The following is a 14,931-nucleotide window of genomic DNA, read 5'->3' as shown; positions in this document are numbered from 1 at the left end:
TCTAGGGTTCCTGGCGCTGGCTGGGTCTTGGACGGGCACAGACTGGCTTGCCTTTGGTGCGCCTTAGGCGCGCCAGCGGCGCACCCGCTGCTTAGATTCTAAGTTTTGCGCTATGACATGGGGAATAATGTTCCAAAACAGTCTTTTCAACAATTGTTTAACATGGTCATCTCCTTTAGTACACTGCCTTGCCCACGGTATTTCCTCTATGTAGGACCTACAAAAAAGGTCCTGTGCAAAAACCGGAACTGTGCGCAATTGGCAAAAAAAACGGTTAAAATCAATAAGTGTAAACTACGTACAATAAAACGATCATCCCCACTTTATCACAGCAAAATGATAATAAAAGCAATGAAGCAGAACACTGCTATCCCTTCAGACAGTCACTTCGTACACCTGCACTGTGGGGTTTACGCAAGCTCTGTACATGCTTCCTTTTCTCCTACAGCTAGACTTTGAGACATAAATGATAAAGTGCCGTATACACACTCAACTATTATGTATATGTTATGTCCCCTGCCAACTGGTATTTCAAACAGCAGCGGTTGTATAACTCATTCTTTACACAAAGGCAAAAACTTCAGCCATTTAAAGGTATGATGTCATGAATGAAAATCGCCATGCCTGTTCCTTTAGTTATTTCGAAGACTACATAAGACCAAGTAAACATAAACCTAAGTACAGAAAACACATACCAGGGATACAAGATACTCCATCAAGAATCAGTGAGCACAGGAATGAGGAAGGAAGTGCTCATTTAGCATGGGAGTGAAAGGTAACCACAAATCAGACACGCCTACCCTATCTGAGACTATTCCAGGAGGACCCCGGGTCCAGCAGAGCTGGTATGTACTCTAGCTGGCAGAGGAGTGAAATCAGCCCTCATTGTTACTGGGTTGTTAGACAACTCGTTAGCTTTCTTCGAATTACATTTCTTGCTTTCTCATCTCACTGCCTTCAGCCCTTCTTTGCCATTTCTTTCTTTTGATTAGTTCAACGACCACCTTTGCACATTAAAAACGTGATGCTTTTCACATTTCATCTTCGCACCCCAAACAGCATCTGAAATCCTTTTTAGGTCGAGCCTGGGCATGTGCTGCTCTGCGAGGCATGCTGTATTGAGGTAGAGACTTGAAGCTTCGCCCATGTCCCGCCGATCTTTTCGATTGGCTCCTGTTACCGTCCTTGCGTAATGGTTGCTTTTCATTCCTGAATAGGCTAGTTAGTCCCTCCTTCGTACCGCCTTGTCTGCACTTGTAACCTCCCATACAACTGGACCTTTTAATTGTCTTATTCCACGGTCTGCTTGATCTTGGCTGTGAGCACTATTTTGTTCAATAATTTGCCCCTATTCCACTCACTACGTCCCAGCACGCAGCTCGCTTTTATTTTAATTACTAATGGCGGTCTGCTTTAACTATAGCGGCCGCATTTCTTTCTTTCTTTATTTTAGCAGCGCGGTCCGCTTTAAGTATAACGCCACGCTTATTTATTTATTTTGTTTACTAGCACCCATGCGGCGCTTTCACATTAATGGAGGACGCACCCCTTTCTTTAGGCAAGCCGCATCTAAAGAAAGGTGGCGGCTGCTATTAAAGTGAAAGCGCGGCATGGGGCGCTTTTACAAAACAAAGAATTTGTTTGTCAACTTGACTAACAGATGCTTTTTTTGTCAAAGTCCCTATGCCGCGGTTTCACTTTAATGTCGGCCAAGCCCCTTTCATTAGATGCAGCTTGTCTAAAGAAAGGGGCACGGCCTACATTAACGTCTAGGCACAGCATTGGGCGCTTTGACACAAAACATATTTGTAATGCAATTGGTCTCGCATTTGCAAGAGTTTAAGCTATTGGCATCGCAAAATGCCAATAGCTCGAATTCTCGTAAATGCCAGACCTATTGCATTGTTTCAGCTACTTCTAGCTGACAGTCCCTTCTTCCCCTGAACAAATGAATCTGAATTTCTACAGTGCGGGAGCAACCCCTGGACCTGGCGACAGATCGGTATGCACAGTTGGTTCGGCACGCATTAGAAGGCAATAGAAAGACATGTACTAAGCTTATGACAAAATAAAAGGTGATGGGAAATCATTTCGAATTCAAAGAGAGAATTCCATATGTATGTAGTTTGGTAGTAAAAAGATCTACCAAAGATTATGCATTCTAGCGACCAGAAGACAGTGGGCTCTCCTCTAGGAAGCCCCAAGATAAAATGTACTGTTGAGTGTTCACAGGCTGGAGGATTGTAGACTACTACGAGAAATCCACATGAAATGAGCAAAAATCAAAGTCTACATGGACCAGGATTGTGAGGCAGTAAATATGGAGAACCACTTTCCTGAAAGTCTTTACTGTTCACAAACAGGTTGATACAAATTTTGTAATGTGGGGTTTAAGGGACAGTTCCTCATCCAAGGAATATAATTGTATACTTAGGGCCAAAACACAAGGAATAGAAAATATATATTTATTTTATTCTTATTTTTGTTAAGAAAACCAAATAAAAACATATGTAAATCAGTTATCAATTAAAACAACATCATAAGTCGTTACATAGATATATAATTATGACATCAATAAATTAGAATTTTACTAAGTGTAACTAAAAAGATACAACCATATTGTAAATACACATTTCAATAAAGCAACAAATTATACGAACAACTAAACATATGCATACAAAAGACAGCACAATATGTCATGGGGAATACACAAAGAAAGACAGTACAGTTTGTCATATAAACCACACATCCGTGTTAAAACGTTGGAACAGGAACCCGATAAATGGTGTCCGATACAATAACTGTAGTTCCAGCCACTCCACGGATTGTGTATTCAAGCGTCGACGCATTTCGATGGCCAGATTCACTTTACACCATATTTTTCAAGACCCAACATATGACTTCCATAACTTCTATTTGATGTCAATATTAAATTGTGCACCTTATGTTCAAAGCTCAGTTGTTATGCCTCTACTAGAAGCGAACACGATGACATGGACTAAATGGTTTCTTTTTGGTAACATGATCCCACTATTTATTGAAGAGGGTCAATCTTCTGCAAAAAGCTGCCCAAAGATCGTATTACACTTTCCCATGGATACCTTTTTATTAAAGATCTTCCAACTGCGATAAGGAGTCTGCCACCCTCCTATCCGTGACCCTTTGTATGGACAAATCTTGTTATAGTCCGTTTAATACTGCAGATGATTAAAAAAAATCGAATGACGATATCTGTATTCTTCCTGATGTAACTTAAAATCCTTATTTATCAGTAAAAGCCACTTGCTCTGCACCCTTCATCAATTGGGCCTTTTAATAAGTGGCCCGACATTTTTACATTTTCTCGAAACGCCACGGTTAGCGTATCTACGGGTCGGAAGGTTACGATTTATGTAGTGTACCAAAACGAGGTACACTATGCAGAAAGTCCAGGAGACCCTTATTGGCTTAAAGGAACTTGCTTTAAGAATCCTAAAGTGCTCTATTTGTGATAGTGTGGTCAAGAAGTTTAGGCTTATCAGAGGGGAGTGTTGAGCATTTGTTGAACACACAGAGTCAACAAATGAGACACCCACTCAATAAGAAACTCAAGGCCAATTGTGAAAAATAACTATTTTATACAGCATTTAGATACCAGATCTTCAGGATCAGGTAAATACTTTAGTTTGTAATTGTTTTTACACAGTAAAACAGTTGAATAACAAAGCTGTCAGATTTGAGGTATGAGCCTCAAACGCAGTAATGTTATCCTATGGGAGGAAAAGACATGTACTGTATACAGATATTTGCAAATGGTTGTAGAGGATTTAAGGTGCTTGGTGGCCACAGTCCAAAGTCCCATCTGCAGTTCGGGTTTACCTGCCTTGGTGTGTTCCAGGAGCAGAGGTGTGGTCACGATGGCAGCCTCGAGCACGGTTAGCTGCCAAAGTTTAAAGGGACCTGTCAAAACAACAGAGTTTGCAAAGTGGATTTGGGGACAAGTGGCGAAACCCAATGGGGGATCTGTTTATGGCGACTCCTAGCTCAAGGGTACACAGGCAAAAGACATGTACTCGGGCTCTGGTGCTTGAGTGCAGGGGTGCTGGCTGGTGGGCCACTTTAGTGTTGGAGCTCTCACGGTTCTCTGTATACCTGCAGAGGAGGGGAAAAAAACACAGCAGTGCCACTCTCAGAGTCGAACTTGTCTCTCTCGAAGTCCCTCCACGCGCAGGTAAGTCTTTGTGATGGTGGTGTCCGGACTGGACACAAACAAGTGCCCCGGTAGTCAGGGTATTGGTGCAGGGGGGTTCCTGGAGGGTCTAGCATCTCAAAATTTGCAAGAGAGGTGGGGCTGACTTCTTAGAGCTTCACGGACCTCCTCCTTTTGCGCTGCTCCTTTGGTGGGCCCGATGGCCAACAGCAGGGGTTATGGACCGATGCTCTCTGTGCCTGCAGATGCAGGGGATGGATCCTCTACCCTAAGGGAAATCCTGCTTGGTTGTTGAAGTTGCTGGATGTTCCTGCACAGCCCTGGAAGGATGAGTTGGATAGGTGCAGTTGTTGAAGTTCCAGCAGCAAGGCAGAGTTTGGTGTCAAGTAGTGGTAAAGTTCTCTGTTCTTGTGGTGACTGCTCTTCTTTGTCCATCCTTCAGTTCCCAATAGATGCATCCGAGTACCTGGTGTCAGGAGGACCCCTAAATACTGAATTTAGGGGTGTTTAGTGGAGTGTAAAGTAGGAGCCAATGAGCTACCTACCCCTGGGGCGACTACAACCCCTTCCTGGGGAGAGTGACCATATTTCAGACCCAGAGCTCCTAGTTGCACCACAATCAAAATGGTTAAACCCTTCCTTGGCTGTCCACTTCAGGAGGCCCACCTTAGGGGTATGATTAGCCTGAAAGTGTGACACGACTTCTGACTACCTAATTTCCTGTTTGCTCTGGTGTCAAATGGGACACAGAACAGGGGGTAGCATGCCCCAGATCTAGGGGGAAACCGCTGTCACATATGTAAGGTGGCAGAGGCTTTAAAGCTTTTCGCCTGGATATGCTAATTGACTAGCCATTTTGCTGGGGGAGGTGTTACCACCTTCCTCCGGAGCAGGCATTGTTTCTGGCATCTGAGAGTGTGAGCTCTCACCTACAGGGGGTCAGAAACTCGTCTGTAGTGGTAGGCTGGGTGATACCAGTCAGCCAGCACGCACACCAGAGGACTAGTAGGTTTTCAGGTGGCACCTCCAAGGTGCCCTCTGGGTTCATGTAAAAATAAATCTAGTACTGGCATCAGAACAGATTTATTAAAGACAAGGTGTTTGATACCAAACACCATGGGTTTCATAGTAGCCATCATGTAGTTGGGTAACTTGTAATGACCAATGCACAATACATGTCCTTAAAATGGCTGCCTGATAACTTGCAATATCTAGTAATCAAACTAGAGATCACTGGGGCTTATCTGCTCATGCAGATGTGCCCTCATTTATAATATAATGCACCCTGCTGTTGGGCTTTAAGGCTAGCTGTAGGGGTGACTAACATATAATATATGCAGGGTGCCTTGGCATGGCACCCAGGGAGTGTGCCATGGCGTGTTTTCATAATATTTTGTATCATTTCACGCAATGGGAGGCTGCATGCAGTTTTTGTGTGGATCCCTTTGCGTAGCATAATACATGCTGCAGGCCATAGGGACCCTCCTTAGTACCCATGTCCTGGGTACCAGGGGTACCATTTACAAGGGACTTACAAGGGGTGCCAAAGTCCTTGCTAATCTAAGGACACACATTGACTACTACAGCTAATGGCGGCCCATTGTTCTTACTAGTGCAGGGGAGCAAGTAACAGAGCAGCCAGCCACGTCAACTTTCAAAGGAATGCTGGCAAACCCCAAGAGGGGCACAAACCTGGGTGGGGGACAGGGCTTGGCTAATTCGCCTCCATGAAGGCATTAACAGGCAAGAACCTGGTTTGCAGTCATATGTGTCCAAGCAGTCTTCAGGTTGGCGGAGGTAATTTATGGATCTGGCATCTTCCTTTGTTGTTAGCTCAACCTCCCATCTAGAATGGTTTGAGCCAAGGAGGCCCAAACTCTTCCAAGGTCCTAAACTCTTCCTAGACCACCCGCAAGATCTCATTGGCCATGTCCCATGGCATGCATATTACTGTCTAGTAGACAACTTGTGTTGACTGACCTCAAGGCTAGGCTGGGCAGAGAGAAAAGGCACAAGCATTCCCAAATGCCTCAATTCTTTTCAACTCCCTTTCAGTGGGCTGGGGTCGCGGAGAACGAATTAGGACTCACCAGTCTGGTGGAAGCTTTGACCAGCAAACTTTCAGGACTAGGATGCAGAGTAGGAAAATCAGCTTTACCACATGCCGGTCTGTAGCATCTGCCTACCTGCCTGTTCACTTATAGCTAAGAGCAAGGTTTAGACAAAGTGCCCATCAGAGTATCCGTTAGCCCCCTCGTTGAACAGTAGTAGGGGCTTAGAAGAAGCCAGGTCAGGCCATACTACTTCAATAAATATATTTGTTTTAATCTCAACAGAACGAAGTTGTTGATCCAGGAACTCAGCAGATCATCCGATGACTATAGCACACTTTTCCGTTTGACAGCCAAAAATGGGAGACACCTACCCTGTATTAGGGGGAAGTATCAAACACATGTGCCTCTTTAAAAATCCATATATAAACTGCAATCAACATAATGTGAGGGTAAACCATCCCAATCATCTCCACTGCCAATTCCTAGTGGTGGCAAATTCAGGGTCAGAATCAAAAACCTGGTGGAGCATTCGAGTGCGACTCTGTGGCAGGGGGAGCGCTGGTTTTGGAACAGGAATGGAAGTCGGCACCGGAGTCACTATGGAAACAGAGGCAGGCTCCAGGGGCTTAGATGGCATTGTGGACCGATCAGTCAGCTGTAACCCTACTGGAGACCCATGCAGATCCTTGGGGGCTCAAGGAACATCAGAGGGAACCAGAAGAGCAACAAATATATGCAGCACAGCTTTGTTATAGGTCTCAACCTGCTGTGGGTTTACCAATGGTCTGGAGAACTTGGGTTGCATCAGGATCATCTGTGGGATTGGCTCCTCAATCAGAGGTCGGGAGCAAGATAGAGTGGCACCTTCACAACCTCATGACTTCTCTTTAGGTAGAGAAATGCTGAATGGAGTAGAGTCCAGCTACACCTTCTTGTATTTCCACTTTGATTTGCATTTCGAAGTACTGGAGAAACTCGACTACAAACAAGACCGGACATGGGATCGTTCTCGAGAGCAGAAATGGGTCCACACCTCAACTTAAAGATTGACTGCATGTCTCCTTGCGATGTTCCGCAGCGAATAGCTTCACTTGACCTTCCCAAATCCCATTCAGATGCATGAGGGCACTAGAAGCACACATTACACGGGTCCGTCACTGAAATCTGTTTACCACAGTCATAGCTTGGATTGAATCCTGTAGTTTTAAGTGGGGACAATGTTTCCTTGCACATTGTAATTCAGTTTGAAAAAGTTGTCAAACTGACGAAAAGGGACGGGTGCTGCAGATTTGCATTCTAAGACATGAAAAGAATAGAACTGACATCGGCGCAAAGGGTGGTGCCTATATGCAGCTGTGCTCCATCACTTCTGAAGTGGAATGAAGTGCACGCAGAGCCGCATGGCACCACCTGGGATCACTGCCATGCAAATGTTCGGGTCCAGTCTGGCGCCAGGGGGATATTCTAAAGGTGAGGAATCAGCAGTTAGCAGTACCGATCAGAAATATGAGTAACCTCCTTCTGTGATCTTAGATTAAATCAATATTCTGATTTGTTAATACAATGCTGGGTAAAGCAATAGCAGTTACCTTAGGTAATCCAGTAGATGGTAAAGCAATAAAGTGATAATGTATGCAATGTAATGCAGAATAACATAATCAGAGTAATATTGTGTAATGTTATGGAGGTGAGAAATCTTATGTGACTAGTGCACAATTGTGTGATCAATGTAATTTTCACCTTAAATATAAGGACAGTAAAGCAATTCAAGTACTTCTATTCTATAATCCATTAAAGGAAAAAACAATCAGAGTAATTGTCTCCTTTATTCTAATGAATGCTGAAGTAATTGAACAAATATGCCCCTCTACTCTAATGCAGTGAATGTAATCACAGCACCTTCCTTCAGGTAGATAATACTCATCATAATTATCACCCTGCATCATATTGTGTAATGTTACTGGCTGTTCTACAGCACATAGTCTAACACTGATATGGTCTTGCATTTTAGTTATAGTTTCTGGTCGATCTATATGGAGGAAGTCTGTAAGACTTTGTTGTTGGAAACGAGTGGTGGGGCGGTTGCTGATTTTGCATCTCTTATGTTGGTAAGCATGGGCATTATAGATTGATGGAAGTTGGAATACTCTGATTACTTTATGGCAGAGGTCTTCAAACTTTTGGATGCCGAGACCCCCCGTCAACATTTTGAGGCGTAAGGACCCCCTCCTGACAACAATGTCTAAACCTGTTGACTAAATTGCGTGGGATGAAAATGTAAATGAGGTTATGTGATGCCGCGTATTTTGGGATAGCATTGCTTCATTATTTTGATATTTGTTACACACAGTAACGCTGAGGAAAGATTTCACCCAATCAGTACCCATTTATAACCAAAATACAGCAATTATCATCAGAAAGATTTCAAGTCATCCTTTGTGAAGGGCCTTCCACTCTGCAGCAATACGTGCTGCCACATTAGAAGCTCACCTGGCCCTGACCGGAAGAAGCAGGGGTCCCTTAAAACCCTGGTGGTTTTGTGTAGAGTTAAGCCGTTTACCCATGCAGCTTTCCTCTCACCCCCTCCCTTCCATCCCTCTCTTCTCTCCTAACCCCGGATCCCTCTCTCACTTTGCAGGTCATTTTCTTTCACCCCTTTTTACAACTTCTGAACTCTCCCCATTCAACCTCTCACTTCACTTTTAATCACCTCTTGCCATTCTGTCCTTTCACTGCCCTCATCTCTAACAGTCTCTCACATTTATCTCATGGCCTCTCTGGCCCTGTCACCTCCCGTGCCCCTCAGCACTTCTCATTCACCTCGTCTCTTCATTCAAATTTTTGTCTATTTGTATCTTACACCTCTCCAGTCCCCCCATTCCTCTTTCACATCTCCCCTTTGTTCTAACAGAAGCCCTCACCTTTGGATCACACTCACTTCTTGCGTGTCCACACTTCTCTTCGGCAATTCACATTTCTCCTCATCCCTGACCTCTTTAATCAAATTCTCTCACTCCCTTGCTGTCCTCTCTCATTTTGGGTGCGGATGCAAGTTCAGAATGGGATGAATGAATGTATGATTACTGATGGGCTTGTTTGAGTGAGTTGCATATTGAGTAGTGAGGGGGACAGGTGAGTGAAGTGTCACATGAGTGCAGGATGAGTAGTGTACTCGTGTGACTACAGGTTGAGGTATAGTGTGAGCAGGACAAGTGCATTTTGAGTGCAGAGTGATCACTGAGTGCAAGGTGAGCGGGTGAATGGTGCAAGTGCATGGTGATCAGTGTGAGTGCATTGTGATCACTGTGAGTGCAAGGTGAGCGTGACAATAAAGGGCGAGAATGAGGAATGAGTTGTCTGAATGCAGGGTGCATTCCCAGACCCATGAAGTAACTCAGCATGTTATTGACGGGGCGTAGACTTTAAGATCTGAGTTAAACTATTGCGGCATTAATCGGGGATCGAGGGTGAAGGAAATGAATAATGTGCTGATCCTGCAACAAACTTCCAGTCCTATGGTTATGGTTACCAGCAGATTATTTTGATGGCCCAGTCGGTACAAAAAAAAGCAGTCACCTAAAGCGGTATTTTCAGCGCTTATCTGTGCATACTTCCCAGGGCCGGCTTTAGTGCTGGTGGTGCCCTGTGCGACAATGTTTGTTGGTGCCCCCCCAATGACCACCCCCACCACGAATTCTCTCACTAGCACCCTTTAACAGTGACCAAGTCTCCATAACCCCACACTCTCAGATGCATTGAATTAGTTATATAGTGCCACTCATACCAGTGTAGGGTGTCCGAGCACTTTGCATCACACACACATTACACAAAGACAATCAATCATAAGTGTGTAAATCAGTGTATAGGAAATGTTACATAAGCCAAAGGACTAAAAGTATAGGAGTCACATGTCATCCATACTGGTAGGCAGTATAGTTCAAGAGTGCTTGGTGTGGAGAAGCACAAACTCAGAGTCGAAAAAGAAACAGCATAGTTGGGAGTTTCCTTTAATAATAAGAATTGATTTCTAGCCAAATTAACCCTTTTTGCAACATTAATCAATGGTCTAATAAGGTATTCTTTGTAGTGTGCATGCAGTTCTGGGATGAAAGTTAATAACTCACTATTCTATATTAGGACTTTAAGTTATAAATTGCAAGTAACAAAAGGATGTCTCTTTTGAAAGCAGTAACCTGCTGATCTCTTCAAATCATACGCACTCTGTAATCTACTTGGTACACGTTCTTTGCAGCAGGTATATTAACCCTCTGCACTAACTTCACCGAAGTCAAAACCTCAACTATACAAAATGCTGATCTCTCTCCAGGAAGATAATTAATCACACCAGTTATCTTGACATTTATGTGAGGCCTGGTAATTGTGGGCGGAAAGAAACGCTGCAGCAGGTGCTTCAAAAGCACAATAAACTTTCACTCACGGCGCCCCCAGGAAGCCAACTTTGTATTCCTTTCCATGAAATGCATTTTCACACTACGGCAGTGAATGTAAAATCCAAATGTAAGGAATAGGCACAGTGGGGACCCAGGGGGTACTGGAACCAGCAAAAAAACCTAATGCTCTGTAACCAGTTTACAAAGGCATGTTAAAATGCAAATGGTCTTTAAAGACCTGTGAAAAAACACGGGGGGGGGGTGCCGGAGATAGGAATCCAGACACTGCCCAGCTGAGCCCCCAGCAGCTCAAGTTTCACTGCAGCAGCCGGGCTGAGAAGACACAGGACGGGGGAAGTGTGGGGGGGGGGGGGCTGAAGCCCTTGGGCCTGGGCAGAAGTGTGACTGGGAAGGCGCGACCCCCTTTGCATCACTCCACGGCCCACCTGGGGGTCGCGCCCCACAGTTTGAAGACCCCTGCTTTATGGTTTGTAGTTTAAAATCATGCAGCTTAAACTCAGAGAAAGCAGGTTAGAAATGCAAGAGTGCCTTGCAATGCATGTTTGGAGCCTGACTTGCACGTGACCGAGCCAGAGAAGATCACAATTTATTTATTTTACGGAGTTTTATATAGCGCAAGCTTGACCCGAAGGTATTGGGAATCAGAGCGCTTTACATAGCACCAGTTGCGTTACATGACAGATTCATTTTTGTTAGGCACGGGGAGATTAAGTGATTTGCCCAGAATCACAGGATGTTCAGCGTCATTGCCGAGACTCGAACCCAGTTCCCTAGATTCGAGGTCGACCACCCTAGGCGTTAGGCCAACTCCTCTCCCCAGTACTAGTTTACCATGTCAAGAGCTAAAAGTACTCACCATAGACATCTGGGGATCTGGAACCTTGACAATCTCGGAGCTTGTTAAAATTGTAGATGACTCATCACCATCCTTGAAAGAAAACAATGCCAAATTTTATATACTAAACAAAAGTCATCTTCAGTGTAGATTGAGCAACACTTCAACAAATGTATGATTGTGCCATGGCATCTTGGTACACTAAGACACAGATATCTAGTGTGGAGATCCCAGGGCAGTCAGAAATTACTGGGCCACAACTGTGTCAAATGGGGCCCTTCACGGCTTCTAAATTCCAGACCTTTAAACTATGGACCAAGTACCACCTTTAGCGCTTGACTCTCATGGTAGGGAGGCAGTGCAGTCTAAGGTTGACTCAGGGAGAACTGTAGGCTAGAAATTCAGAACTCAGAAATGCATATAATAACACAATGTAAATCAATGCTCGGTGCTTTGCTTTATAAAGGAAAAGTACTTAAATGCAAAAACAATTGAATGCTACATTCAAAATTACAAATATGTATACTTTTCAAGAAAAATTACAATTTGAAAATTCTCGTAATTACTTCTCTCAGAATAACCGGGGTGCAAATTACGTAATTTACATAGATAGAAAATGGACAACTGTTATATCTGCTGCTCAGCCAGTGTGTGTGTGGAGTGGAATGTTGGCGCATGGTGATGCATGGAATGTTGGGTATCTGAGAGTCAGTTGGAGTATGGGCTGAGCAGCAGGAAGGCTGCTCCTGGTGGGACTCGATCGCAACTTCTTAATAAATAAACCATCTTACATAATCTACACCTCGACTTTTGGACTTTCATTTATATTACAACTGCTAACCATGTAAATCTAGTGTGTGCCGTTATCTTTGCTGAACCATGTGACAAGTTGTGCACCACAGGCCCTAACCTTTAAAACCATCGGTCCTTCTAAACAGGACTTTTGAAAGACATATAGCTGTTCATAATACAATGGTTAGAACAATTGGTTTTGTAAGAGCATTAACAATTGAAAAAGGGAAGACTTACTGACTTTGGCATCACATTTCACAATTAACATACCAACTTACCAGCAATTTTGACTTTGACCTGAATATCAACACGACTGTAAGCTCTCCGCCATAAAAGACTGAGTAGAATTAAGCTCCCTGCCATAAAAGACTGGGTAGAATTCCAGCAAACCCAAAACAGTGTATGATATTAATCTAAAGCAGGGGTCTCCAATATTTTCACTCACAGCTATTTATGTTCATTGGAAATCCTCCCAAGCTATTAATATTATTAATGTTGTAAAAGTGATCACATCAGACAAGACTACATTCAGTGCTTAATTTGAGCCGGTGGTTTCCGGTGTTCGCCACCGGGATGTAATTGTCAACACCGGCGCCTAGGACGGTCTGCCACATGGTGGCGCTGTTTAGTTAATTTTGAGACGAACAAAACAATAGTCATTTGTCAATCCAATATACCTTAAAAATGCCTAATACCTGCCCCCAAGTAATTATTATAACTCTGAGGGGTCGGAACAGTCTAATTTGCCCCACATGAAGGACTGTAATTGTTAGTAGTTGCGTTTGTGCAGTCATTGGCAGAGCTGACATGGGCAATGGGAGGTGCAAGCTGCATTGGCCTCCTGACAAGTTATGTTATGCTATAGGCATTTATAGCGCGCACGGCTACCCCGAGGAGTGTCCCGGCGCGTACCTAGAAGGTAGACTGACAGCTTCAGATGAGCTTATCTGAAGAGGAATGTCTTCAGCTTCTTCCTAAAGATACTATGGGAATGGACAGTGCGAAGCTCCACTGGAAGTTGGTTCCAAACCAAAGCACCCAGATGGGACAGAGAGCTACCACTGGACCTCTATTTGCGGACCCTAGGAACAATCGGCAGGAGTTTGTTGGAAGGTAGAAGCTGCCTGACAGGGGAATAGAAACCAAATCTGGATGGAAGGTAGGCCGGGCCATGACCATATAACGCAGAGTGAACCGTTACAGGGGCCTTGTACCTCTCCCTCTCATCTACTGGTAACCAGTGCAGCTCATGTAGATGAGAGCAGACATTTGCCCGCTTGGGAAGGTTGAGCAAAAGTCTGGCCGCAGCACTATGGACCACTTGCAGTTTCTTAAGCAAGAGGGCCCTGCACTTGGGGGCGTGGCTTAGCCAGCAATGGAGTAGGACGCATCGTGAGAGGGCTCCGATGGCGGCTCCCCTCGCAGGCCGAAATCCGTGACAGACCGGCATGTGAGACTGCCGCTAACGCTGCCACGGGAGCTTAAAGCATCCCTGACCCTGTGCCCTTGCGCGCGACCCGCCGCGGAGCCGGTGGCTGTGGCGGCGGCGCCCGCCGTTTCCTGATCGGCGACCCGGAGGTGGAGAGGCGGACTGGTGCTGCTGGGACAGCCCGAGGCTGCAGACTGCACCGTAGGCCCTACAGGCCCGCCTACGCATCGGCAGATTGTGGACGGCGGGGCTGGACGGTGGCGGTGACCGGCGGAGGACAGCGCGATCCAGTGGAACACACTGCAACAGCGTTTGCATTGCGAGGGTGAGTGCAGAGGCGGATGTTCACCGGAGACAGCAGGGACGCCCTACGCGCATCCGGGGCTTCGGGGCCTCAACTAGGCCGCGCGCCATCTCTTGCCCCTGTGTCGCCCTGCCGGGCAAATGGACTGAGATGCCTCTGGCCATTGGCACCGGCGCCCTAACGCTCGCAGCTGTGACCCTGGGGGAGCAGAGCCACGAGGCGCTATAGCAACGATCGCAGCCCTCAGTAGTGGGACATTTTGCGGCCCTTCACACTGTGCTGGTCTTGGCGGGCCCACTGCTCCTGGCTCGGCCGCTGAGGCGCTGTGGGCACGAGAGCCATCGCGTGCCGGGGGGCTGCTGGGACGTGGACGGGCCCCTAGCCCTATTGGGCCCCCCCCCCCTGCCTGCGCTGCATTGCGGGCCCGCACTTTGCCTCCGTGTACCTGAACCGAGGGGCCCTACACGGGTGGCGTGCCGGGGGTGCGGCCGTGAGACGGAGGCCTCATCTGGCTGCTTTGGACATCTGGAGCAGAGTCGCGGAGCGTTTCTCAGGCGCGGCACCCTGATTGCGCAATCCTTGGAAGGCGTTGTTCACTATCGGGGGCCCTGTTGGGTAGGCCGCGCCTGCAGGGGTGTGCCTCGTTGAGGGCCCCAACCATCAACCGTCCTGACGTCTCCATGCCACGCGGGAGCCGACAGCGGACCGGGGCCGGAGTCCCAGCGGTGCCATCAGTGGCTAAAGACATGGAGACGCAATCGTCCGACGTTATGTCCGGCAAGCTGGATGCAGTGCTTGCGGCTGTGGAGCGGCTGGGTGAAACCATGAACCAGATCCGCACGTCACTGGAGGACAGAATAGACAAGGTTGCCATTGATCTCCGGTTACTCCACGCCGATCATGGCAAACTAAAGGA

General features: G+C 46.1%; 1 protein-coding gene across 1 annotated transcript in view; it reads right to left on the bottom strand.

Annotated features, from left to right (window-relative positions):
* The window catches only part of PIK3C3 (phosphatidylinositol 3-kinase catalytic subunit type 3), an 855,016-nt gene that overhangs the window by 568,352 nt on the left and 271,733 nt on the right, over positions 1–14,931 (bottom strand). The window contains exon 7 of the mRNA XM_085629033.1: positions 11,512–11,583. Coding sequence (XP_085485159.1) covers positions 11,512–11,583 — 72 coding nt within the window. The remainder of the gene's footprint in view (positions 1–11,511; positions 11,584–14,931) is intronic.

Source organism: Triturus cristatus, chromosome 2_1 (assembly GCF_964204655.1).
Source record: "Triturus cristatus chromosome 2_1, aTriCri1.1, whole genome shotgun sequence".
NCBI classification, from domain to species: Eukaryota; Metazoa; Chordata; class Amphibia; order Caudata; family Salamandridae; genus Triturus; species Triturus cristatus.
The sequence above is the reverse complement of the archived record's forward strand: the minus strand, read 5'-3'. Positions and strand labels throughout refer to the sequence as shown.